The sequence below is a fragment of the Callionymus lyra genome, chromosome 3 (genome assembly GCF_982586985.1).
Source record: "Callionymus lyra chromosome 3, fCalLyr1.hap1.1, whole genome shotgun sequence".
Classification (NCBI taxonomy): domain Eukaryota; kingdom Metazoa; phylum Chordata; class Actinopteri; order Syngnathiformes; family Callionymidae; genus Callionymus; species Callionymus lyra.
This window is the reverse complement of record NC_141820.1, coordinates 17625821-17649142: the sequence shown is the minus strand read 5'-3', so window position 1 is coordinate 17649142 and position 23322 is coordinate 17625821. Positions and strand designations below refer to the sequence as shown.

Here is a 23322-nt window from a genome sequence, read left to right as displayed (position 1 = left end):
TAAGTTGTTGTTTTTTAATCTATTTATTATTTTTGTTCGTTTGAATGTGTTTGTTTTCCCATTGTCCATCTAAAAAAAGAAAAAGTACCTTCAAAGTATTTGTACTTGAGTTTGGTTCAAGATAGTAATTATCTTTACTGACATGAAACTATTTCTTATTTATTTATCTTAGTACTTCTGTTAGATTTCTGAAAGTTCCCTGTATATTTGGGGTAAAAAGAACAGTTCTACCCTCGAGAGACAACAGAAAAAATAATACTTTCACTCCACCAGTGTTTGTTTGTTTTTTAGAGACAAACGCAGAACTTAAGGCAGAAACAGATGACACTTCCTAACTATTCCATAGAGTAAAAGAAGATCTCTGCCTGGAGTGACTATAGGAAGTGACATGTGGACGATCCAGCGTCAGACACTTCCCGAGAAACTTTCTCTGAGCTCCTCCTCCTCCTCCTCTTCTTCCTCCTCCTCCTCTTCCTCCTCCTCCTCCTCCTCAAACTGACATTCCAGTCCGACCTGGCCTCCTGCACCTCCGGGTTTCCTCGTCCTGACACACGGGAGAGTGTGCGGATGTTCTCGGGATATTCGCAGCGAGATCTTCCTTCAGGTCCCTGAAGAACTCCCGGAGCCAGAACCATGAGCGGAAACCCTCCGCGACGCCCGACGAACGTGGGCTCGCTGCTGCTGACCCAGCAGGAGAACGACCTCCTGTTCAGCCACCTCGGCCGGAAGTGCATCGTGAGTCTTGTTTTGTTCTCAAAGTTTTCGGTGTGTTTGAATAAAAGAAAAAAACAAACCTGTTCGTTGTTCGATCGACTCACCTGTGGAGCCACAGCCTCGGGCACCTGGACTCCAAACCAGGAAATACCTGAGGACCGTAAACGCGTCACGCTCCAGTGGCCCAGGTACGACCAGAACCACGAGACTTGGCTCGAACCCCGAGTGGGTTCTGGCAGCGTGCAGGGGTTACCTGCGGGTCCGATCAAACTGACAGATGACGTATTCGTTTTAGGATTGGTATCACGGGTTCTGTGGAGTCGGGTCGAACCTTAGAATCTCTCTGGACTTCTCACCTTCTGTTTATTATCACAACAAGTATTGTTGCGTCACTCAAACCTAGTCTCTAGTTAAGATCAGTGGTGGTCATGATCTGGCCTGGGGGCGACATAGAGCCCCTTCATTTCCCTGTGGGGCCCATGTAAAGTGATGGGTTAATACACCTGCGAATGTCATGGTCTTTCAGTGTCAGGATTAGTGTTGGGTGTTAACAATACCCACAGAACTAATATTTACCAAAATGTCTGTAACAGGAACTTTGATCAGACTAGGCTGGATTTATCTTGCTTACCGTTGTGGTCGTTAACCTTGACCAAACAAAATTCTTATCTTCAACATAACGTTAACTGTTATTGTAAGTCTCTGTATAATTGTAGTTATCGATAATCTCATCCTTATTTTATCATAAACACTTCTTTATAGGTCACAAAATACCATTAATCCACTTTCAGCAAATAATTCGGTGGGTTACTTAAAAAACACATTTACGTATTAAAGAGTTACTCCTGGAAGGACTACTCAACTGGTGTTCATGGTGTTATGTAAAGTAATTAACACGATACATTTAAAGCATCCAAATTATATGACAGTTTAAAATTTTAAGTATGTGGGGCGACACGAAAAGATCCTCATTTGTAAAATGCACCTTGAGGAGAACACGTACACAGCATTTATTATATTTATACAATTTCTTTTAAAAGAACTAACATTTACTGAAGACCGGTTTAGAATAAGGCAATATTTGCATGCTGTAATTACTGAAGCGTTCTCAGGACAGATTGTTCAGCTGTTTTGAACAAATGCTTTAGTGAATTCAAGCACATTAAAAAACATGTGAACCTTTTCTTTTTCAAAATCTTTTTTCTTTGTTAATTTCTTCTTGGCAAAAAATATTCATTTCTGTTTGTGTAGGTACCAAAATAATGTTAATGTACTGGAACTAGTTTCTTTAAAAGCATTGAGTACCTCTGTGAAGTAAGGCATTACTTTTTTCAAAAAGTCACTTTTATTATGTAATGCTTTTCTTTTTTGAATTTGTATCGCAACATTGTTTACTGGTCTTTCTTGTCCTTCTGTCTCCTTGTCTATACGTGACTTGGTCTACAAGGTTGTTTTCTTTTACTTTGTGACCCTGGTCTGTGAAAAGTGCATTACAAATATTGCTTACTTACTTACCAATGTTTTAGTGTAGTGTTTGTTGTCTTTGTGAGTTTATTGGTCTGCAGTTGTTTCTTGTGTCTGCGTCTAAGGGTGTTTATGGTCTATGTTTGTTGGTCTATGAGTACATTTTGGATTATTAGAGTTTGTTGGTCCATGAATGTTTCTTGGTCGGCAAGTGTTTCTAGTTGATGCATGTCATAGTCTTCTAAGTGTGGTTTGTGCTATAGGTGTTTGTCTGATCTACACGTGACTTTGATTACTTGTGACTTGGTCCACAAGTGTTCCTGGTATAAAAGTGTGTTCCAGTTTCCCAGTGTCTTGGTCTACAAATACTGTACCTACAAGTGTTCCTTCCATGTATACAACGGGTTTCTCCTCTAAAATATTTTATTTTCTACAAGTACCTCTAGTCAACTATGTCTTGGCCCCAGGAGTGTTTATTAACACGTTTCAGGATCATCAAGTTACCTAATATGCTGATTTAAGTGACTCTTAAATTGTTCTGGGACCTCTCTTTTACTCATCATTATGTTTCTTTTTGCACAAAACTCTCATTTAATAAAGATATTTACATTAGAAAAAACGCTTAAGCCCCGCCCACTTAATATGCACTGTTTCGACTGAGAAGAAGGCTCGTCCAAGCAACCACGCCCACTCTGCTCTGATTGGTCACAAAAACACAAATTGCATTCAAGGACTCACGTAAATTTCAAACTCACCCCTGAAACTCCTGTTTTGTACATTAAAAACTAATAATAAAAATAAGGTTTGCTGTTTAATGTACACATTACAAAAACACCTAAAGACAAAATTAACTCGCACCATGTTTTTCCATAAATATTTATTTTGTTTCACGATTAACATGTAGGTACTTAACTGATTTAGGGCTTCTAGGCGAGGACTTTTCACCAGTGTGAAGTCAGAATGTTTAATTTAAACAAGCGAGATTTCGGACGGGAGAGAACTTTATTAAGTAATAACTTAAAAACGGATTAATGTCATGATGAATGACCTACTGCATTTTGAAGAGGACGACTTCAACATTCACAACATGTGAATAAGTCAGGAGGGTTGGGTTTTCACATTAGGTGCCCTTTAAGTGTCTTTAAATGCCTAGTTTCAAAAGCATCTTGTCTATCAGTCTCCTTGTCTAGAAGTGTTTTTCAATGTCTGACAAAGGAGAATAATCATCTGAATGTTGTTTCACGGTTCAAACTGGACCTACAGGTTCTGAATCATCAGTATTCACACTCAGCTGCTGCCTGGCTATGTGTGTGTCAGTGTGCGAGTGTCATCAGCAGTCAGCAAGAAGTGTGTGGTCAGCCTCCTCTGGTAATTCTTGCTCAGTAGTGAACATGACTCTGTCCTGAAAATTCAGACCGAGTCCGTGTAGACTCCAGTCTTTCTCACTTTCAGACTCAGCATTGACACCCCAGCTCACTGTCGAGTCAATATTTGTCTCTCGAGTGACGTAACTCCTTCATCCCACACCAAAATCTCACCCGGTTTCTTGTGTCCCTCCAGTCTCTTAGCTCGGCCGTGGTCCAGGTCTTCAGCGCCGAGCGGAACTCCAACTGGACCAAGAAATGTTATGGAGTGGTGTGTTTGGTCAAAGACAACCCTCAGAAGTCCTACTTCATCAGAGTTTACCAACTCAAGGTACACACAAATGCACAAACTCACACCTCTGCATGGACCTAAAAAATGATTACAAACACACTCTCACACAAATGCCCTCATTTCACTACACAACAACACGCAGATGCACAATAAAATTAAATGGGGGGGAAAACGCATACTCTCAGACAAAGACCCACTGTTTGTGTGTGTGTGCCTGCGTGCATATTTTCAGGAAGGCAGGGTAGTGTTCGAGCAGGAGGTCTACCAAAACTTCTTGTTGACACCCTCCAGACCGTTTTTCATCACATTTGCTGGAGATGTAAGTGCTGTTGTTTCCTGGATCATAACAAGATTTTTCTGGACCAGGTTCTGAGTTTAAGTCTCATCTGTCTACTCTGTTTTCCAAACAGACGAATCAGATGGGTCTAAACTTTGCCAGCGAAGAGGAGGCGAAGAAGTTCCGGGCTAGCATGACGGAGTTGTCGAACAGGAGACAGAGGAAAACCGGTACTGAACTGATCACAAGACCCTGAGCCTTAGCAGTTTTGCTCACTGCCCAAATTCCAGTTCTTGATGTATAGGAAAGTTACTTTTTAGAGTTCTAGGCAAAAAAAAAGACACTTAAATTACCTCAATGCTGCTCCTCTGTAATCGTTCCTCATGTTGGCATAATTTAACTAGAGGAATTATTAAAAAAAACTTAAAGGGCACCTAATGTAAAAAACCCAACTCTCCTGACTTATTCACATGATGTAAATGTTGAAGTCGTCCTCTTCAAAATGCAGTAGTTCATTCATCATGACGTTGCTCCGTTTTGAAGTTGTTACTTCATAAAGTTATACCCTGTCTGAAATCTCGCCAAAACGAGATTACTGTTTAAATTATACTTTCTGACCTCACTCTGGTGAAAAGTCCTCACCTAGAAGCCCTAAATCAGTACCCACATGTTAGTGAAACACAATAAATATTTATGTAAACATGTTGAGAGTAACTTCTGGTTTTAGGTGTTTTTGTAATGTGTACATTAAGCAGCAAACCTTGTTTTTATTCATAGTTTTTAGTGTATAAACCGGGAGTTTCAGATGTAAGTTTGAAATTCACGTGAGTCCTTGAATGCAACTCGTGTTTTTGTGACCAATCAGAGCAGAGTGAGCGTGGTCGCTTGGATAAGACTTCTTCTCAGCCAAAACGGCGCATTTTAACAGGGCGGGGCTTAAGCGTATTTTCTTATATAAATAACTTTTATTAAATGAGAGTTTTGTGGAAAAAAGGAAACATACTGATGAGTATAATAAGAGGTCCTAGAACAATTTAAAGACACTTAAAGTCAATATTTACCCGGAGTAGTACCCGCAGTACTTCCTGTCTGTATCGCATGTTAGCCTTTTCCCTTCTGCTACAAATAAGCTTAAAAATATAGACAACAAACATTTTTTAGCTCATTTCATAGAAGGGAAACTAAATTGTCTTGTGGCTAATGTGACAACTTTAACAACTTTATTTGAGTCCTTGTAGATGTGTCAGTTGTTGTCATCCTTTTGATTCAAATGTTTTTGTTTGTGTTACAGAAAAGCGTCGGGAACCTATCAATGGTACGTTATCACTTCCTGTCTGCGGTAACAAGTACTTTTTAACGCCCCTGGTTGTTCTTTCCTAATGTCATGTTAAGTCACACTTGAGTCTGTAGCTCTTGAGGTCTAGAACCAGGTACTAGGTCTTGGTCACTCAGATGCAGGGTTTGGACCTTGAAACTGCCTGTCCCCTGTCTTTGGGTTGTTGCTCCGCCTCCTCAGATCCTTCATGTTTTGATGCCACAAATAATCTGGGATTATAGCTTACATCACTAAATCCACAATCATTTGCCCGGATTCTGTCCACACTCGCGTCAAGATTCTCCAGTGGACTGTCAGGGGGGAAGGGAGGCTCATGAGCAACTAATGGGTTTCATGCTGTGATAGTTTCAGGGGGACAGGAGAAAGGGATTTAGAGAGGGGAATGTTTCCTCATATTCAGACATTTCACAAGGACTGAGGACCCAACGGAGTCCTACTGGATGCCGAATAGTTGGTCTGGACTTCCTTGTTGTCTCATCGTTTTACAACCTGATCAACTGCCTTCCTGGTTACTCTGGTCTCGCTTGGTCCAGTTGACTTCGAGGATTTAGAGACCCGACCATGATGTTCTGTACCACCTTCCTGTCGGCTCCTGTGGAGGACCCAGCATCTGAGGCAGGCGGGTCCACAGCTGTAGGGGGTGCACTTGCGGGTCCTGGACGCTGCCTGACTTCCCTTCACTGCCTGGTCCTCCCACAGGACGAAACATCCTCCTTGACTCTTGATGTGGGGCTTCCGCCTGTCTTTTCTGGTGATAGACCTCGGGCCCGACTCGGTAGTGGGATTTGGGGGGGCAGGATAACTGAGTGCGGGGGTATCTGGGACCGAGTGAGAAGGCGACGCAGTCGTTCGGCATCCCCTTTACCTGGAAAAAGACCCAGTAAAGACGTAACCAAAGGTACGTGCTGCTCCATAGAAACCACATGAGGTCCTGGATCTTCTTTCCACTTCAGGTGATTCGTGGACCTCTTCCATATCTTTTACAGGTCTTGTGGCCTATGTAAGGCCCTTGCCCAATATAGCCAACGGTTGGTTAGATTAAGGTTTTTAAAGACTTGAGGACAACCTCTTTGTTAATGGCAATGGTTGACATTCTACTTGTCCATAATGTTCAAGGTCAAAAACTCAAGTTGTCATCCTCAAATTCAATGCAAAATTGTGATTGCCTTGAAAGTTGTTACCAGATAATATGATTTGTTTATGCAAAATAAACTGGCCTAACTCCTATTTACTTGCAATACATTTTTAGGAAACGGTTGGTTTTTGGAGCAAGATGTTTGAATATGTTATTATCTTAATACAACGATGTCACTGAGGCTAATGTTCAGCAATGTAACCTGGTGTTTAGAGAGAAGCTAATGTAGAGCAAAGCAAATGTATAGCAAAGTGAATGAATTGGCAAAGCTTATTTAGCCCAGGGCTAAATGGTTAATAACACTGTGCAGAAAAAAATAGACGGTGTTGTTGCTCACAGGTCCAACTTTGCGCATGGCAACTGTGGACATTAAGAACCCTGAGATCAGCGTCCAGCGTCACTACAACCACACTCCGGTAAACAACTCTTCCTTCCCCCGGAGAGACAAAAAGGCTAAAGGAAAGAAGAAGAGGCTGACAAAGGCCGACATTGGCACTCCAAGCAACTTTCAGTGAGTACTCCGCAGCCTTCTTGGGTCAAAGATAAAAAAAACTGCCCATGAAGTAAGGATGCTACAATAGTGTCTGAATGTGATGTTGATTTGGTGGCTCTCAATAGTTAGGAGCGAGCAGGAAGTGGTTGTATGGTTTACACGGAAACAAATCAGCCAATTCATGTTGGTTGTTGATGTGTTATCTTAAATAATTGTTCTGTACTCTGACATTAAATTCTCAAACCCTGCCTGATAACCCTCTAAACAACACGGATTATTAAGGCAGATCAAGCCTAAAATAAAAATAAAAGACAATTTCACAATTATAGTTCCTTTTGAAGATTGGTTTGGTAAATATAGATTTTGTTTGGCCTGTGAGTAAGCTTGCTTAAAGATTTTTGTCCTCTTGTGGGATTGAGTTAAACCTGCTCTCGACCAGTCGGAGATTCCGTAAACATTATGACTAGGAATAATAAACCTTCCAGACCAGTGTCGACCATCTACAGTGAAGTTATTTCAGTGAAGTAAGGACAACAACTACAGATAAAAATGTTGGTTGAACTGAACGTTGTCATTCCTTCTCACAGGCATGTCGGGCATGTGGGCTGGGATCCAAACACCGGATTTGATGTAAGTCCAGACTTGTCAAATACACCGCAGGTCAACAATTGTAGATCTAGTTATTGCTGTACCTATGACCCACATAACTAAATTTGAACTCTTGTGACTTTTTCAACCCCTCTTGGAAAAATAACCTAACTACAGCTTTCGAACCTACAGCATTAATTTCCTTAGCAAGAGCAAGGCAGTTTCCTGGCTGTGGCAGCAGGATTAGCACACCAATGTGAGGTCGAGCTCTAATCTAGAATTTTTGCAGCTTAACAACCTGGACCCTGAGCTGAAAAAACTCTTCGACATGTGTGGTATCTCGGAAGATGAGCTCAAGGACAAGGAGACGTCAAAGGTGATCTACGACTTCATTGAGAAGAAAGGTGGCGTCGAGGCAGTTAAGGACGAGTTCAGGAAGCAAGGTGAGGATGAAATTGATGAGGGATTTTAAAAAGCAGGGCAAGCTTACTTTTGTTCACCTATCCCAGGTCCTCCCTCGCCTCCTTCCAGAGGTGGTCCACCCCCCCCTCCTTCCCGTGGCAGAGGAGCTCCGCCCCCCCCTCCACCATCCCGAGCTCCGTATTCTGCACCTCCACCAGCTCCCCCATCACGCCCCGGAATGTCCGCTCCTCCTCCTCCTAGCCGAGGCCCTGTACCCCCACCTCCACCTCCGCAACACGCATCCTTCCCCGTCCCTCCTCCTCCACCACCCCCTCCACCTTCGGCCCCCTATGGCGGCGGAGCTCAACCGCCCCCGCCTCCTCCTCCTCCTCCTCCACCTGGCCCTCCTCCTTTCGGGGCACAACTGGACACTAATGGCGGCGATGGTCCGGGCGGCAAATCGGCCCTGCTGAGTCAGATCCGCGAGGGGACGAACTTGAAGAGGTTGGACCAGAAGGAGAGACCTCCATCCAGTGGTGGCCGAGACGCCCTCCTGGATCAGATACGACATGGGATCCAACTCAAAGCTGTGAGTTTTCCATCATCACCACTTACCTCCACATGATGGTAGCACTTGCAACGTGTTCTGTTCTCACAGCGGGAAGATGTGGGCGACTCCATCCCCTCGGCGGCTCCCTCTGCTGGGATTGTGGGTGCCCTGATGGAGGTGATGCAGAAGAGGAGTAAGGCGATCCATTCGTCAGGTAACAGAAGTTGACTGAGCTCGTCGATTATTGTGCCCCTGAACAAAGCGATTTTGGCAGTAGAGTAGTGTTTGTGAACTAAGTTGGCATCACAATTACGAAAACTGAGCTTATTTGAAGATCGTTGCCACAGTAGCTAACTTGCCTAGACAGTGTTGGCACTGATGAACTGTGTAGGCATGATGATGATGATGATGATGGTGATGATGTAAGTAACATACCACAGTCCTCACATCAGAGCTAATGTGCAGATGGTCAACGCAGAAGCCGACTCATAATCATAGTGGTTATGAACGGAATTGGAAAACTACATGCATGAAGGCGCTAAAAGCGAATTAACAAGGGGTTGTGAAGCTTGTCCTTGCGGAAGCTTACTTGGCTAGTCAATGTCTGAGCCACAAAACAAAGCAGTGTTTACATTAGCATGATCAAAATGGACGATGTTGGCATACCATAATAATGACAGCCAAACTGATTTTTATGAAGGGGATTGTAGAAGTTCGCTCGTCGAATGTTTGTGCCACCGAACTAAGCAGGGTCAGAATGAGCGTTATGAATGTGAATGATGTCAGCATACGACAATAATGATGAGCTAATGTTGGCATAAGCTAAGTTAGCCATCTGCTGTTTAGTCAACTCAATAAAGGGGTGTTGGTACTAGCTTGATAAATTTGAACATTCATGAACGTGCATGATTACACTGGAAGAAGTCCAAGACCAGAAAAACAGGAAATAAAGTGCAAATAGCAATAGGATATAATCAAGCTATCTGTCGTCAAGACAAACACTTACAGTGGAGTGGAAAGAAACTGTAGTTTAGCACTTGGTCTTCTGTTATGTAGACAATTATAGTTTACAATTCTTAATAGACATAGAAAATCAGATTTGTACAAAATATATACTTTATACTAAGGTACGATCTATAACTCTTACAAGATCAGATTGATCTTTAAATTAGCCCGGGGAAAGTAATGTTATAGATAATCACTAGCATGGTGATGTTTTGTGTCTGATTATCTTGTGATGCTCAAAAATGTAAGCGAATGCAGCCAAAGCTAACACACCACATGCTGCTAAAGCAGAATTATCAGCCAAAACAATTGACTCCCTCCTGGTGTCCACAGATGAGGACGACGACGATGACGAGGACGAAGACTTTGAGGACGAAGACGAATGGGACGACTAGTTGCAGCGTTGATCCAGTGGCCATTTATTGCCTTGAAGCTTTTTAATGTGTAACTATCTGTGCAATAGCTCTTATTCTGAAGGTGTCGGGACCCCCTCCTCCGCCTCTTCTCCTCGCTCTCCTGGGCAATCGGGGGGTCGAGGGGCAGAGGGAGTCCTGTGATAAGATGCCACAGAACCCTGGTGAAGGTTCTCTTCATTCCCAGAACTTCTTTTTTTGGTGATACTTCCTGTTTTCTTACAAATAAAGAACATTTTAAAATCGAAAGATCTCTGACAGACTCACACGAGCGCAAACGAGTCAACAACATGTTGGCAGTGAAGGTTTATTTAAAAATATCACGTGATTCAAACTTATTTACAAGTTTACAAAAAAAACAACAACAGAAGGACGACAAAAGCGTAGAGACTGCAGTTTCCCGATGACATTTCCTGTTCCTACTGGAGGTGATGAGGAAGTTCCACCTGCAAGAAAACAATCACATGATCACATGTTTTTGTGTGTCCATGTAAGAGAGGGAGCGTGTGAGTGGGGAAACATGTCTATAAATAACGAGTGTGTTCAGAATGTTGCTGCTTCATATTTGACCTCTGAGGTCACAAACGTTTCTGTGTGTGTGTGTGTGTGGGTCTAATGATCATGTGACCTACGGAAACATGACTGCCGAAGTGATTTGAGAGATGAGTCATCTGAACAAAAGTGTCACTTCATGACGGCGACCGTCTAGTCCAGTCACTGTCATGTGCCGCTAGAACTCCCTACAAGATTAGTTTGACTCATCGGCGCCCTCTGATGACGTCACTCACGCGTCGCAGGCTCCGGACGTCTCTGCTGCGTATCGACTCCATCAGCTGGTCGTGGGCGGAGCGCAGCGGCGTGGACGGTCGGCTGGACTCCTCCCCCCTGTTCTCCAGGGCGACCGGCCGCAGCGCCTTCTTCAACTCGTTCAGGATGCTGCTGGTCTCACCTTTGACCTCTTTGGACGGACCCTTGCCCCTTTTGGTCTGACCTTTGAGCCCTCTTGTCTTTTTAGTCTTCTTCTGGCCCTCGTGAGCTCGGATCACCTCCGCGATCATCCGCGTCGGTTTTTTTACTTTCTGAGTCATGGGCGGTGGTGGTGGTGGTGGAGGAGGAGGAGGTGGTGGAGGGGGCGGTGGAGGTGGAGGTGGAGGGGGCGGGGTCTGTTTCGTCATGTGGTTGGAGCGAGAAACTTTAGGGGAGGACCATGGGGAGACTCTGGGAGAGCTAAAGGGAGAAGAACCTGGAGTTCCTCTCTGGGAAGACAAAGTTACATTTGTTACACATGACCTTAGCCCCTTTTTATAACCTTGCCTATAACCATCCTATAACCCCCCCACACACCCACCCCCCCCCCACACTGTGACATTGTAATGTGTACCAGGGCTGAGGTTCTCGGATCAGCAGGTCCGTCTGATGCCGCCTGCTGTTGCCTTTGCTCCTGCAGTCTCCTCTGTCTCTGCCGGTCCTGGTTGCGGGTCAGAATACCGGTCATGCTCATCCTTGGGCCGGGCAGGTGGAACTGGTAACCCAGTTTTATAAGCGTGTGGTTCTCTCGCAGAACCTTCACCATCTCCATTTCCACCTGTGACACGGATCAAGTCAGAACCATTCAGTCGACTCAAAAGATATGCTAAGAACAGAACCATCCGGAACTGAGTGACACTCGGACTAGGATCTGCGAAGGGTACCCCACCTGGCCGCCACACATGTGTCTCTGGTTCTGGAAGCGAAGCTCTGTCAAGGTCTGGTTTGAGGGCAGAGACTGGACCATTGCCATCACGCCACGGCCAGTCACAAAGTTGGACTCGAGGTTGAGACTGACGATGGAGGAATTCACTCGCAACATGGAAGCGATGGCGAGCGCGACCGTGTCGTCCGCCCTAGTGTTCGACAGGCTGAAGACCCGAACATGTGTGTTCGTGCACAGAGCCTCTGTGAAGCGGATCAGTGTGTCCTGCAGTGGAAGACATGGAGACAAACCTCAAACTACATTTCTGGAGCTTCTGACACAGAGTTACAACGAGCATTAACATTTAAAAAATCCTAGCACGTGTCCCCTGACGGGTTCAGGTGATGTTTCTGCGCACCTGTTTGATGTCGTCGATGTTGTTGAGGTTGACCTCCGAGCGCTGGGGGTCGTTGTTCCGAACCTGCTGCAGAACCTCATCCACCACAGTCGGGTTTCCGCCGCTGTTTGGATCAACTGGAGGCTCTGCTCTGAGAAACGTTCGCGGGCCAACCTGTGACACCTGAGGCTCCTCTTCTTTGATGGCTACTTCCTCTACTTCCTTCGTTACTGCCTGATCGTCTTTCTTTAGTTCTTCCTTTTCTTCTTCCTTTTCTTCTTCAACTTCCTCTTCTTCCTCTTCCTCTTCTTCTTCTTCTTCTTCCTCTTCCTCTTCCTCTTCCTCTTCTTCTTCCTCTGTTACTACCTGTTCTTCTTCTTCTTCTTCTTCCTCTTCCTCTTGTTTGTTTTTTTCTGTCTCCTTGTCATCTTCATTCTCTTCATCAACTCTATCAACCTCATCTTCCTCCTGCTCAAAACAAGAATAGACTCGGTATTGATCACCATGAACAGGAAGTGACGTGAAAGCAATTCGACACAAACAGGAAATTGAGAATAAATGATGAGCTGAAGCAGAATGTAAGAGACACGAGCGGGAAGGTAACTGGGAGTTATCTGCATGAACAGGAAGTGCCATGGAAGCCATCGAAAAAAGCAGTAAGTGACGTGGAAGCAATCGACACGAGAAGGAAGTGGTATGGAAACAATTACCGTGAGTAGGATGTTAGGTGGAAGCAGAAGTGATGTGGTCGACGTGACCAAGAAGCCACATGGGTGTTGTTAACATGTTAGTGACATGGAAGTGGTTTCTCTGATTCTCAAGGTTCAAACTAAAACAATCACAGGTTTGCTGCTCTCTCCGCTGATCTCGTCCTCCAGCAGGCGCTGCGTCTCGCTCTCCCAGTACTTCAGGAGCGCCTCCCGGCTGAAGGTCCCGGTCGGCGTCTTCTCCGTCTGGTCTCTCTGCCGGAGACCGATGGGCACGTCGGCGTCCGGGTCGATGTCGGCCAGCTCCTTCTCGAGCTCGGCCAGCTCCTCGGGGCTGAGGGAGGCCAGGAGCTCGTCCTCATCCACGTCCTCGTACTTGCTCAGCTCGCGGCGGTACCCAAAGCTATTCATGGTGCCCAACAATAAACCAACAAGTCCCACCAGGCCGGCGGACGACAACAGTGTCTTGTAGTGAAGGAGACACTTGGACCTGTCAAGTCCTCTCTGGTCAGAACTGGATCTGTGCTGGCTCCTGATAGCAGGAAAGTGTGATTTTGTGTGTGTGTGTGTGTGTGTGTCTAATCTCTTCAGCTGCCTTTGGGCCTCACAGGGGATCAGTGGGATTGCACCAGCGGCTTTTTTGGGACGGTGTGTTCTGACAGGTTCGAACCACAAACAGCCGCTGAGCGAACGTCTGTCAGTGAGTCTTTGTTCATGAGACACTTTTGCCAGCAGGGTGCGCACAATGCAGGTCTGGCTGGTCACATGACCTGGTCGTCACTTGTGAAGTTTCTAATTTTAGGTTTGAGAGGTCATCATGGGTTCGCGCGTTCGGGATTATTTTACCGAACTACCCTTAAAATAGTTTTCCACTCAACTTTTCGATTTTGATGCTCACAAAACACTAGGTGGCGCTCTGACCTCTGAGTAACACATGTCTCAGTACATAATCTGGAATTGAAGGGACTATAAACAGGAATTGTTGTTTACAAACAGATTGTTTTGACTTGAAAAAGAAAGTTGTTCAATTAAACCGGAAGTTGTGATTTGAAACAGGAAGTTGTGTCTAGAAACAGGAAGGAATGACTTTAAACGAGTTGATTTTTTGGAAAATGTGTGAGTCAGCTAATTTCAAGTCTTTTTGTATTAGAAAATGCTTTATAATCATATTTCTTTTTATCAATTTTTGAACATTTTGTCGATGGCGATGGGTATGAAATGTCCCAAGGAAACTTTAGCCCTAAATATAATTCATTAATTTACTGTTCACTCCAATAACTAAATCCTGGAACCGATTCTTCGCCTAATTAGAGACATTCTTACAAACTCCATTTCTGTTAGTGTCTGGATGTGACTTTTCTTCCATGTCTTTTCCAAAAAAAGATTTAGAAAAGATTTCAGTGAAAACTCGCTCCCACTGTTGTCATTCCTCAACTCCATAAATCAATATTTTTCCAGGGACATTATATACTCATTAAGAGTATAGTAATTTAAATATCCCATCATGCCTGAAGCGACAACATTGTAATGGTTTGTGTTTCCTTCAAGTGATTTTATTTAGTTTTGAGTATAGTTACAAATCAGTGTGTTGTGGTGCTGATGAAAGTACAAGTGTAAGACTGGAACCTCTGCTGATAAAAGACTTTATTGATGACTTTGTTTCAGATGACAAAGAATATTATCTGATAGTTTACAACATTCTCACCTTGTTTTTCCTTAAATGTAAGTACAGATCGATTAACCTTAGAATCAATGCATTTCTCAATAAGTTTGTTTTGTTTTCTAAAGCCCTAAAAAGATAAACAGCCTACTAATTGTATGTATTATAGGTATATTTTGATGTTTTATTTATTTTTCCTCATGAATGTCTGTATTTATAATTATTGTTTGGATTTGAATAAAAAAATACTTTAAACTGGAATTGTTAAACATAAACAGATTGCTGTCACTCTAAACAGGAAGTTGTGAATTTGAACAGGAAGATGTAACTTGGAATAGGAAGTTGTTGAATTTTATCTTTTTTTTTAAATTATTTATTGTTGAACAAAAACTTGTATTAACAAACAAGTTAATATAAAAGGGAAGTCATGAACATAAACAGGAAATGATGAGCAAAAGGCTCACTTATGTAATGTATTCTCATCATATTATTAGGATACATTTCAAATCTTCCTGTAAATCACAAATACGACTATTTTTTTAATTTGAATCTGTTTTTCCTTTGAAACTGCTCACCGTTCCTCCAGTTATCGTCCAGAGCGCTGCATTGATCTGACATCAGAGATGAAGTCTTGTGTTGCCGTGCCGAACAAGAGTGTGTTATCAACAAAACGAAATCATCGATATGATGTCATCGGTCTCTCGTCAGTGTCTGACCTTCGACCTCTGGGGTCAGCAGCACTCGCCCACATCGACGTGACAGTGACTCAGTCTGGAGGAGGACCTTTCTCCGAGTGTTTCTCGGATTTCACTGCGCACACGCACAATCTCTGCCCCTTAAAACACTCCAGCATCTCTGAGCACACAGTCATCCCTCTGGACCGCCACTCACATCTGGACCCCCGCAGATGTGCTGGATTAAAACCTCTGGTTTGGGCTCCATATGAGGAAAGCAGTGAGTCTATTTTCTTTCTTCTATTATTTTATCTTTGAGCAAGATGAAGTGAAATTGTTTATTTATTATCATATTATTTGAGTTTTTTTTGTATGGCTTTAATGAATAATATGTATAAAATAAAATAAAAAAAATGTTAACCCTTGTTTATATCTCAGGGTCAAGGTGACTCGAAAACAAATATAATCGTTTTATCCCTTGTGTTGCTTTTGGGTCAAGATGAACGACCTCCACCACTGGATATTTATGGAAGCCATGGAGGTTGTTCACCTTGACCCAAATACAACACATCGGATAAGAGATATTTGACCTAATCCACTGATGAACTGCTTTTATTTGTTAGCATTATTCTTGCAATTTTGAAAATTATCATTTATTATTTCAATTTTAAAAAACTATCTTAAGTTGTATTTATTTATTGACTTGCGGTCAGGGTAGGCAGGTGAGGCAGTGCCTCTCAATGCACAATCCACCACAAACGTTGCCGTATCTCTGAATGTCGCTAATATAATGCTCACAGATATGTTCATTTTCCTAGATTTTGTACTCTGGCTGGTGCTTTAACCATTAAAGTTTAATGTTTGTAAGGGTCTTATTTAGTTTCGCTGATCAGAAATACAACAGCAAGGAAAAGGCAAAGCTTGAGGCACGCAACACTGAGCCTCATCAAACTACGTCACATCTCCATTGAGGCGAAGAGAATTGTAAACTAAAGGAAATAATAAGGTGGACTTTTATAACAAAGTAACAGAGGTTTGTGTGGCGAAGGACAGGTACACGGACTACACAAAAAAATGAAACACAAGAAACAGTTTTAATCTCAATCGTATAAAAAACAAATAAGACTAAGAAAAACACAATAGAATATTTAAAAACTATATTTTCCCTTAAATAAAATATTCTTCGTTTTTCTCACGGTTATAATCGCCCATTTAATACTCAATATTTATCTTTTCATGATAGATGTTGGTTCTTTTTGCGTAAATCTAGCCGATCACAGAAGAGAATCAAACTATTGCTCTGGATTCTTCACTCTAAAGACAAAATTATATAATCTGGAGAGTTCTTGCTAAACTTTATGGTAACTTCGTTTCAAATTAAAAGCATTTAATTTTTAAAATGTACATTTTCCAATCCTTTTTTAATTATTCATCGGTTCATTCATTTTTCTATATCCGTTGATTGTTTAAAACAGATTTATATTTACAGCCAATTTACTTTTATTTATTTTTTTAATAATTGAATCTGGGAGGTTAAGATTTTAAATATAGACTTTTAAATAAATTGATAATTCAAAAATATTTAATTGATGAATCTTATGTCAATGTCAAAGAAGACACGTTTATGATGCTATAAATCAATAAATAACCATTACTTATTAACTTACTTATTTACCCACAATCAAATACTGCCAACGATCTGGAGGATGTAGATGTATATCCCACAAAATATCACAACAATTCTATATAGACTTTTGGAGAAATGTTTAATAAAATCATATTTTTTTTAACTATCTTAGTCGTATGATATTATCAAAAATGACAGATTTATGCTATAACTGGCATGGAAGTGAGGACATCAGTCTAATAAAATCATAGAAATCGTCTTTTAAAAATGTCTCCCAAGACCATGCGTGTGTGTGTGTGTGTGTGAAATAACCAGTAAAATAAATAACATTCACTTTTGGGTTCATATACTTGTAAAACTGACACTATAGGAGTCAGTGCCTCATCAACTATGAACCTCACCTCACGTCACAGTTTAATGACAATTAGTGTTGGATATTAAAATTTATTTATTTCTCGTCGTAGAAACATTCACTCAAGGAAAGTTTACGAGCACAGAAGTGACTGTAGAAAAAAAATATATATATACAGTATATATATATACACACACACACTGTATATATATACAGTGTATATATACAGTGTATCTATTCAGGAAGAATTCAGTGAAGTTATTTCAATAAATAAGGTGATCATGTTGGCCGAGCGGGTAGTCAGAGTTCATTATTCCCGGGTGACCCCCCCACCCCTCTCCTCACGCCCCCATCCATCCCCTCACATTTAGAATAATGCACACAGGGATGAATAATAAATGATGCTGGAGGATGTTGAATGATTCATTAGCGACTCGTTAAGAAGTTGCTCAACCCTTTAATGACTTGTCCCAGATGTTGAAACTCCACTGGACTTGACGTTGTCTCCGCGAGCTAACCTAGCTTACTTTGACCTTCCTTTAAGACTCGCTATGACTTGGAAAAAAAAAAAGGAAGGTGACTCCGTTTTGACTCATAGTCACTAATTCGATTGCACGGTGCATCATGGGAAAAACAAGGTCCCATCAGCCAGAGTCATCTGGGTCATGTGACACACAGATGAGGCAGCCAATGACACGACTCACGTCACATCTCTTGATCATGGGTCATGTGACTCGAGTCATGTGACACGAGCCTCCTCAGGTGTGTTTGCTCTCAGCTGCTCAGTCAGAAAACATCCTGATGAGGAATCCGTTGTGATTTTTCACCTGTGAACTGGATCTGGAGTGAGATGCCAGATGTAAACTGGATCTGGAGTGAGATGCCAGATGTAAACTGGATCTGGAGTGAGATGCCAGATGTAAACTGGATCTGGAGTGAGATGCCAGATGTAAACTGGATCTGGAGTGAGATGCCAGATGTAAACTGGATCTGGAGTGAGATGCCAGATGTAATGATGGCGTCTCTTCTCAGATCTGGGAAGCTCCTTGTCTCCTCCTCAGTCTGCTGACCAGTGTTGAACTTTGCTGCGGGAAGTTTGGAACTCCGATTACCGACGATGTGAACAAGCTGTCGCTGCTGGTGAGCACATGAACACTCCGGTGTGTGTATGTGTGTATATGTGTGTGTGCATTTATTCTAAAGATGGATTCTCCACAGACGCAGAACATTCCCTCGGATTATTGGATTCCTGTGAGTGAGATTCCCAGAGAAGTGGTGAGCAGGAATGAAGGACAGATTGAAACAGCAGAATCAATTACCCGTTGTGTCCACGTCTTCATTTGTCAATATGTGTTAGTGTGCTGTGTTGCTGTGTTCATTTATTGACTTGTTGTGTGACCATGGTTGAAGGTATTTGTGTGTTTCAACATCCATGTGTTGTTTTGTTGCGTTGATTGATTGCAGGATTGATGTTTTTATTTGTCAGTGTGTACAGGTGTGATGTGTTTATTTGTCAGTGTGACCAGGTGTGATGTGTTTATTTGTCAGTGTGTACAGGTGTGATGTGTTTATTTGTCAGTGTGTACAGGTGTGATGTGTTTATTTGTCAGTGTGTACAGGTGTGATGTGTTTATTTGTCAGTGTGTACAGGTTTGATGTGTTTATTTGTCAGTGTGTACAGGTGTGATGTGTTTATTTGTCAGTGTGTACAGGTGTGATGTTTTTATTTGTCAGTGTGACCAGGTGTGATGTGTTTATTTGTCAGTGTGACCAGGTGTGATGTGTTTATTTGTCAGTGTGACCAGGTGTGATGTGTTTATTTGTCAGTGTGACCAGGTGTGATGTGTTTATTTGTCAGTGTGTACAGGTGTGATGTGTTTATTTGTCAGTGTGACCAGGTGTGATGTGTTTATTTGTCAGTGTGTACAGGATTGATGTTTTTATTTGTCAGTGTGTACAGGTGTGATGTGTTTATTTGTCAGTGTGTACAGGATTGATGTTTTTATTTGTCAGTGAGACCAGGTGTGATGTGTTTATTTGTCAGTATGTACAGGATTGATGTTTTTATTTGTCAGTGTGTACAGGATTGATGTTTGTATTTGTCAGTGTGTACAGGTGTGATGTGTTTATTTGTCAGTGTGACCAGGTGTGATGTGTTTATTTGTCAGTGTGTACAGGATTGATGTTTTTATTTGTCAGTGTGTACAGGTGTGATGTGTTTATTTGTCAGTGTGTACAGGTGTGATGTGTTTATTTGTCAGTGTGTACAGGTGTGATGTGTTTATTTGTCAGTGTGTACAGGTGTGATGTGTTTATTTGTCAGTGTGTACAGGATTGATGTTTTTATTTGTCAGTGTGTACAGGATTGATGTTTTTATTTGTCAGTGTGTACAGGTGTGATGTGTTTATTTGTCAGAGTGTACAGGATTGATGTTTTTATTTGTCAGTGTGTACAGGTGTGATGTGTTTATTTGTCAGTGTGTACAGGTGTGATGTGTTTATTTGTCAGTGTGTACAGGATTGATGTTTTTATTTGTCAGTGTGTACAGGTGTGATGTGTTTATTTGTCAGTGTGTACAGGTGTGATGTGTTTATTTGTCAGTGTGTACAGGTGTGATGAGTTTATTTGTCAGTGTGTACAGGTGTGATGTGTTTATTTGTCAGTGTATACAGGTGTGATGTGTTTATTTGTCAGTGTGTACAGGTGTGATGTGTTTATTTGTCAGTGTGTACCAGTGTGATGTGTTTATTTGAAAGTGTGTAGAGGTGTGGTTTGTTTATTTGTCAGTGCGTACAGGTGTGAGGTACTTATTTGAAAGTGTGTAGATGTGTTTTTTGGCAGTGTTTACAGGTGTGATGTGTTTATTCGTTATTGTGTAGATGTGTTTATTTGCAAGTGTGTACAGGTGTGATGTGTTTATTTGTTATTGTGTAGATGTGTGTATTTGTTATTGTGTAGATGTGTTTATTTGCAAGTGTGTACAGGTGTGATGTGTTTATTTGTTATTGTGTAGATGTGTGTATTTGTTATTGTGTAGATGTGTTTATTTGCAAGTGTGTACAGGTGTGATGTGTTTATTTGTTATTGTGTAGATGTGTTTATTTGCAAGTGTGTACAGGTTTGATGTGTTTGTTTGTCAGTGTGTAGAGGTGTGATGTGTTCATTTTGTCAGTGTGTGTAAATGTGTTCATCATATATTTTGGGTTCATGTGTTTGTGTGTTCATGTTCTGGTGAGTTGTTTGTGTGTAGATGTAATTTTTGTGTATTGGTAGGTGCATATGTTGGTGTGTTAATATGTTTATGTGTTAATGTGTTTGTGTGTTAATGTGTTTGTGTGTCCATGTGCTTGTGCGTTCTTGTGATTTTGTGTTCATGTGTTGGTGTCTACTTGTGTTTGGTATTCATGTGTTCATTTGTCGGTGTGTTTATGTGTTCATTTATTGGTGTGTTTATGTGTTCATTTATTGGTGTGTTTATGTGTTCATTTATTGGTGTGTTTATGTGTTCATTTATTGGTGTGTTTATGTGTTCATTTGTCGGTGTGTTTATGTGTTCATTTGTCGGTGTGTTTATGTGTTCATTTATTGGTGTGTTCATGTGTGTGTGTGTTCCAGGCTGGAGAGTGCTGGGTGGTCCTCAACATCTTCCCTCTGGAACAGAGTCTTCAGCGTCTGGCTGGCCTGTTCGGCAACTCCTCCGACAACCAGGAGAACCTTCTTGTCTTCGTCGCCATGTTGAAGGGTTTACGCTTCACGCTGGAACACGAGGACGTTGTACGTGAGATCGTTAGAATGGTAGTTAGCTGAAGTTAGTGAGGGCCATGTGACAGAACATCAGAGCTCCAGGAGACTCTCAATGACGGTCCACTCTCTTACAGGAGGCTGTGATGCAGCTCTTCCGCTGTCACTACCAACAGCGCCACCTACTGTCCTCTGACTACTTTGACCGCGTACAGAACCTTCTGCTCTCGGCTGCACAGGAAACGCCGCAGTTCACCTGCCAACCGCCGCCATGTGACCACCAAGGTGTGACTTCCTACTCTGATCAGCTCACTTCCTCGACAAGCTTTGAAAATGAGATCTTCCAGCAGGTCGCAGAGAGGGTCAGTTCCACAGCTGGACCCGCGGGACTCCAGTCCTCCTCTCCTTGGTACCGGTGCTGGCTGTTCTGGTGCTGCTGGTCTGGACGGTGAGTCACTGAACTCAACAGCTGCTCTAGTCAGGATGTCTTCTTCTTGAGGAGGTTCATGCTTGTCTTCTGGGAGGGAGGTCACAGATAAGACCCATGTTTCTCTGGAGGGGTGAGGAAGAAGAAAGATGAAGGGGAAAGAAAAAAGGTTGGATTGTGGATGAATGAGTGATGTATGGACAAAATATGATACAGGCTTAATGAAGGCTTAGTGAATAAAATGAAAGAATAAAGAATGTTAAGGGGGTGAATGGATGAAGTATGAAATAATAAAGAATGTTAAGGGGGTAAATGGATGAAGTATGAAAGAATAAAGAATGTTAAGGGGGTGAATGTATGAAGTATGAAAGAATAAAGAATGTTAAGGGGGTGAATGGATGAAGTATGAAAGAATAAAGAATGTTAAGGGGGTGAATGGATGAAGTATGAAAGAATAAAGAATGTTAAGGGGGTGAATGGATGAAGTATGAAAGAATAAAGAATGTTAAGGGGGTGAATGGATGAAGTATGAAAGAATAAAGAATGTTAAGGGGGTGAATGGATGAAGTATGAAATAATAAAGAATGTCAAGGGGGTGAATGGATGAAGTATGAAAGAATAAAGAATGTTAAGGGGGTGAATGGATGAAGTATGAAATAATAAAGAATGTTAAGGGGGTGAATGGATGAAGTATGAAATAATAAAGAATGTTAAGGGGGTGAATGGATGAAGTATGAAAGAATAAAGAATGTTAAGGGGGTGAATGGATGAAGTATGAAAGAATAAAGAATGTTAAGGGGGTGAATGGATGAAGTATGAAATAATAAAGAATGTTAAGGGGGTGAATGGATGAAGTATGAAATAATAAAGAATGTTAAGGGGGTGAATGGATGAAGTATGAAAGAATAAAGAATGTTAAGGGGGTGAATGGATGAAGTATGAAATAATAAAGAATGTTAAGGGGGTGAATGGATGAAGTATGATGGAGGATTACAGGATGACAAGTGTTGGAGGATAAATGAATGAAGTATTATGGAGGATGAAAGAATAAAGAATGTAAGAGGGTGAATGGATTAAATATGATAATATGATGGAGGATGAAATAATTTTAGGGGGTGAATGGATGAAATATGATGGAGGATGAAGGATGAAATAATTTTAGGGGGTGAATGGACGGAGTATGATGGAAGATGAAAGGATAACGTATTATGTAGAATGAAAGGATGAAGAGTGTTGGAGGATAAATGAATGAAGAATGAAGGTGGATGAACGCAGGTTAGATGGAGAAGGAACAAATGAATAATAAATGAATCAACGATGAACGAAGAAAAAGGTCTTCACCTCTGTCCAGTCCAGGTGTGAACGTCCAGGTCCCAGTTCTTGTGTGCAGGAAGTCGACTTGTGTGTGGATGTGTTGGTGATGAGCGGCTGGTTCAGGGAATAGGAATAATTTATGGATTTTTCCATTAAGGCCATTGTTTTAACGAGCACTTCCCCGACGGAAGTCCTCTTTGGGGCGATGAACGCTCATCAAACATTTAGGTGAAGATCCAGCGCCAACTCACAAGGGGACCAGTACCGGACCAACGTGTCCACCATCATGCTTAAACAGTAGATCAATGGATGCATGATGGTCTTCCAGGTCCAGTGGAGGTCTGGAGCTTAGGGGGTTCTGAAGTAAGAGGGGTTTAGAGGTCGAGTGGTCTGAGGGTTGGAGGGATCTGGAGTTGAGGGAGGTCTGGAGGTTCTGGAGGTCTGTCAGGGATGGTTTGATGAAGACAGACTATATTCTTTCTGCAGGTAAAGTCTGGACGGATTCGCCTGAAGTGTGGATTGGATCAGACGGCTGACGACGTTCCTGATGACGTACCTGACCACGTTCTGAGCGTCATCATCTCCACACCTGCTGTGGACTGTGTTGCTCCGCTGGAGAGCTGACGAGAGGGGGAGACCCTGGATCTCGGTCCAGGTCTTCGGGCGGTCAGAGGTCCTCGGATTTTGGAGCTGTAGAGTCTTCTGAAGAGAAACATG

General features: G+C 42.2%; 3 protein-coding genes across 3 annotated transcripts; 2 read left to right on the top strand and 1 right to left on the bottom strand.

Annotated features, from left to right (window-relative positions):
* The first annotated feature begins 482 nt into the window (after positions 1-482).
* On the top strand, positions 483-10282 carry LOC148083618 (actin nucleation-promoting factor WASL-like). Its single transcript, XM_087786710.1, has 11 exons — positions 483-735; positions 3739-3873; positions 4067-4153; positions 4245-4341; positions 5403-5426; positions 6922-7093; positions 7663-7705; positions 7953-8106; positions 8173-8654; positions 8724-8829; positions 9954-10282. The coding sequence occupies exons 1-11, from the start codon at positions 634-636 to the stop codon at positions 10013-10015; spliced, it is 1464 nt and encodes a 487-aa protein (XP_087642836.1). The 5' UTR covers positions 483-633; the 3' UTR covers positions 10016-10282.
* Positions 10283-10333: 51 nt separating this feature from the next.
* Positions 10334-13292, bottom strand: lmod2b (leiomodin 2 (cardiac) b). Its single transcript, XM_087785763.1, has 6 exons — positions 12945-13292; positions 12124-12570; positions 11730-11990; positions 11415-11618; positions 10822-11289; positions 10334-10479 (listed from the first exon to the last, which is right to left on the bottom strand). The coding sequence occupies exons 1-6, from the start codon at positions 13218-13220 to the stop codon at positions 10453-10455; spliced, it is 1683 nt and encodes a 560-aa protein (XP_087641889.1). The 5' UTR covers positions 13221-13292; the 3' UTR covers positions 10334-10452.
* A 2060-nt stretch (positions 13293-15352) lies between these two features.
* On the top strand, positions 15353-23229 carry LOC148083616 (kit ligand-like). The gene is made up of 7 exons (XM_087785607.1): positions 15353-15423; positions 18155-18262; positions 18341-18397; positions 20739-20897; positions 21002-21149; positions 21215-21312; positions 23092-23229. The coding sequence occupies exons 1-7, from the start codon at positions 15412-15414 to the stop codon at positions 23227-23229; spliced, it is 720 nt and encodes a 239-aa protein (XP_087641733.1). The 5' UTR covers positions 15353-15411.
* The last annotated feature ends 93 nt before the right edge of the window (positions 23230-23322 follow it).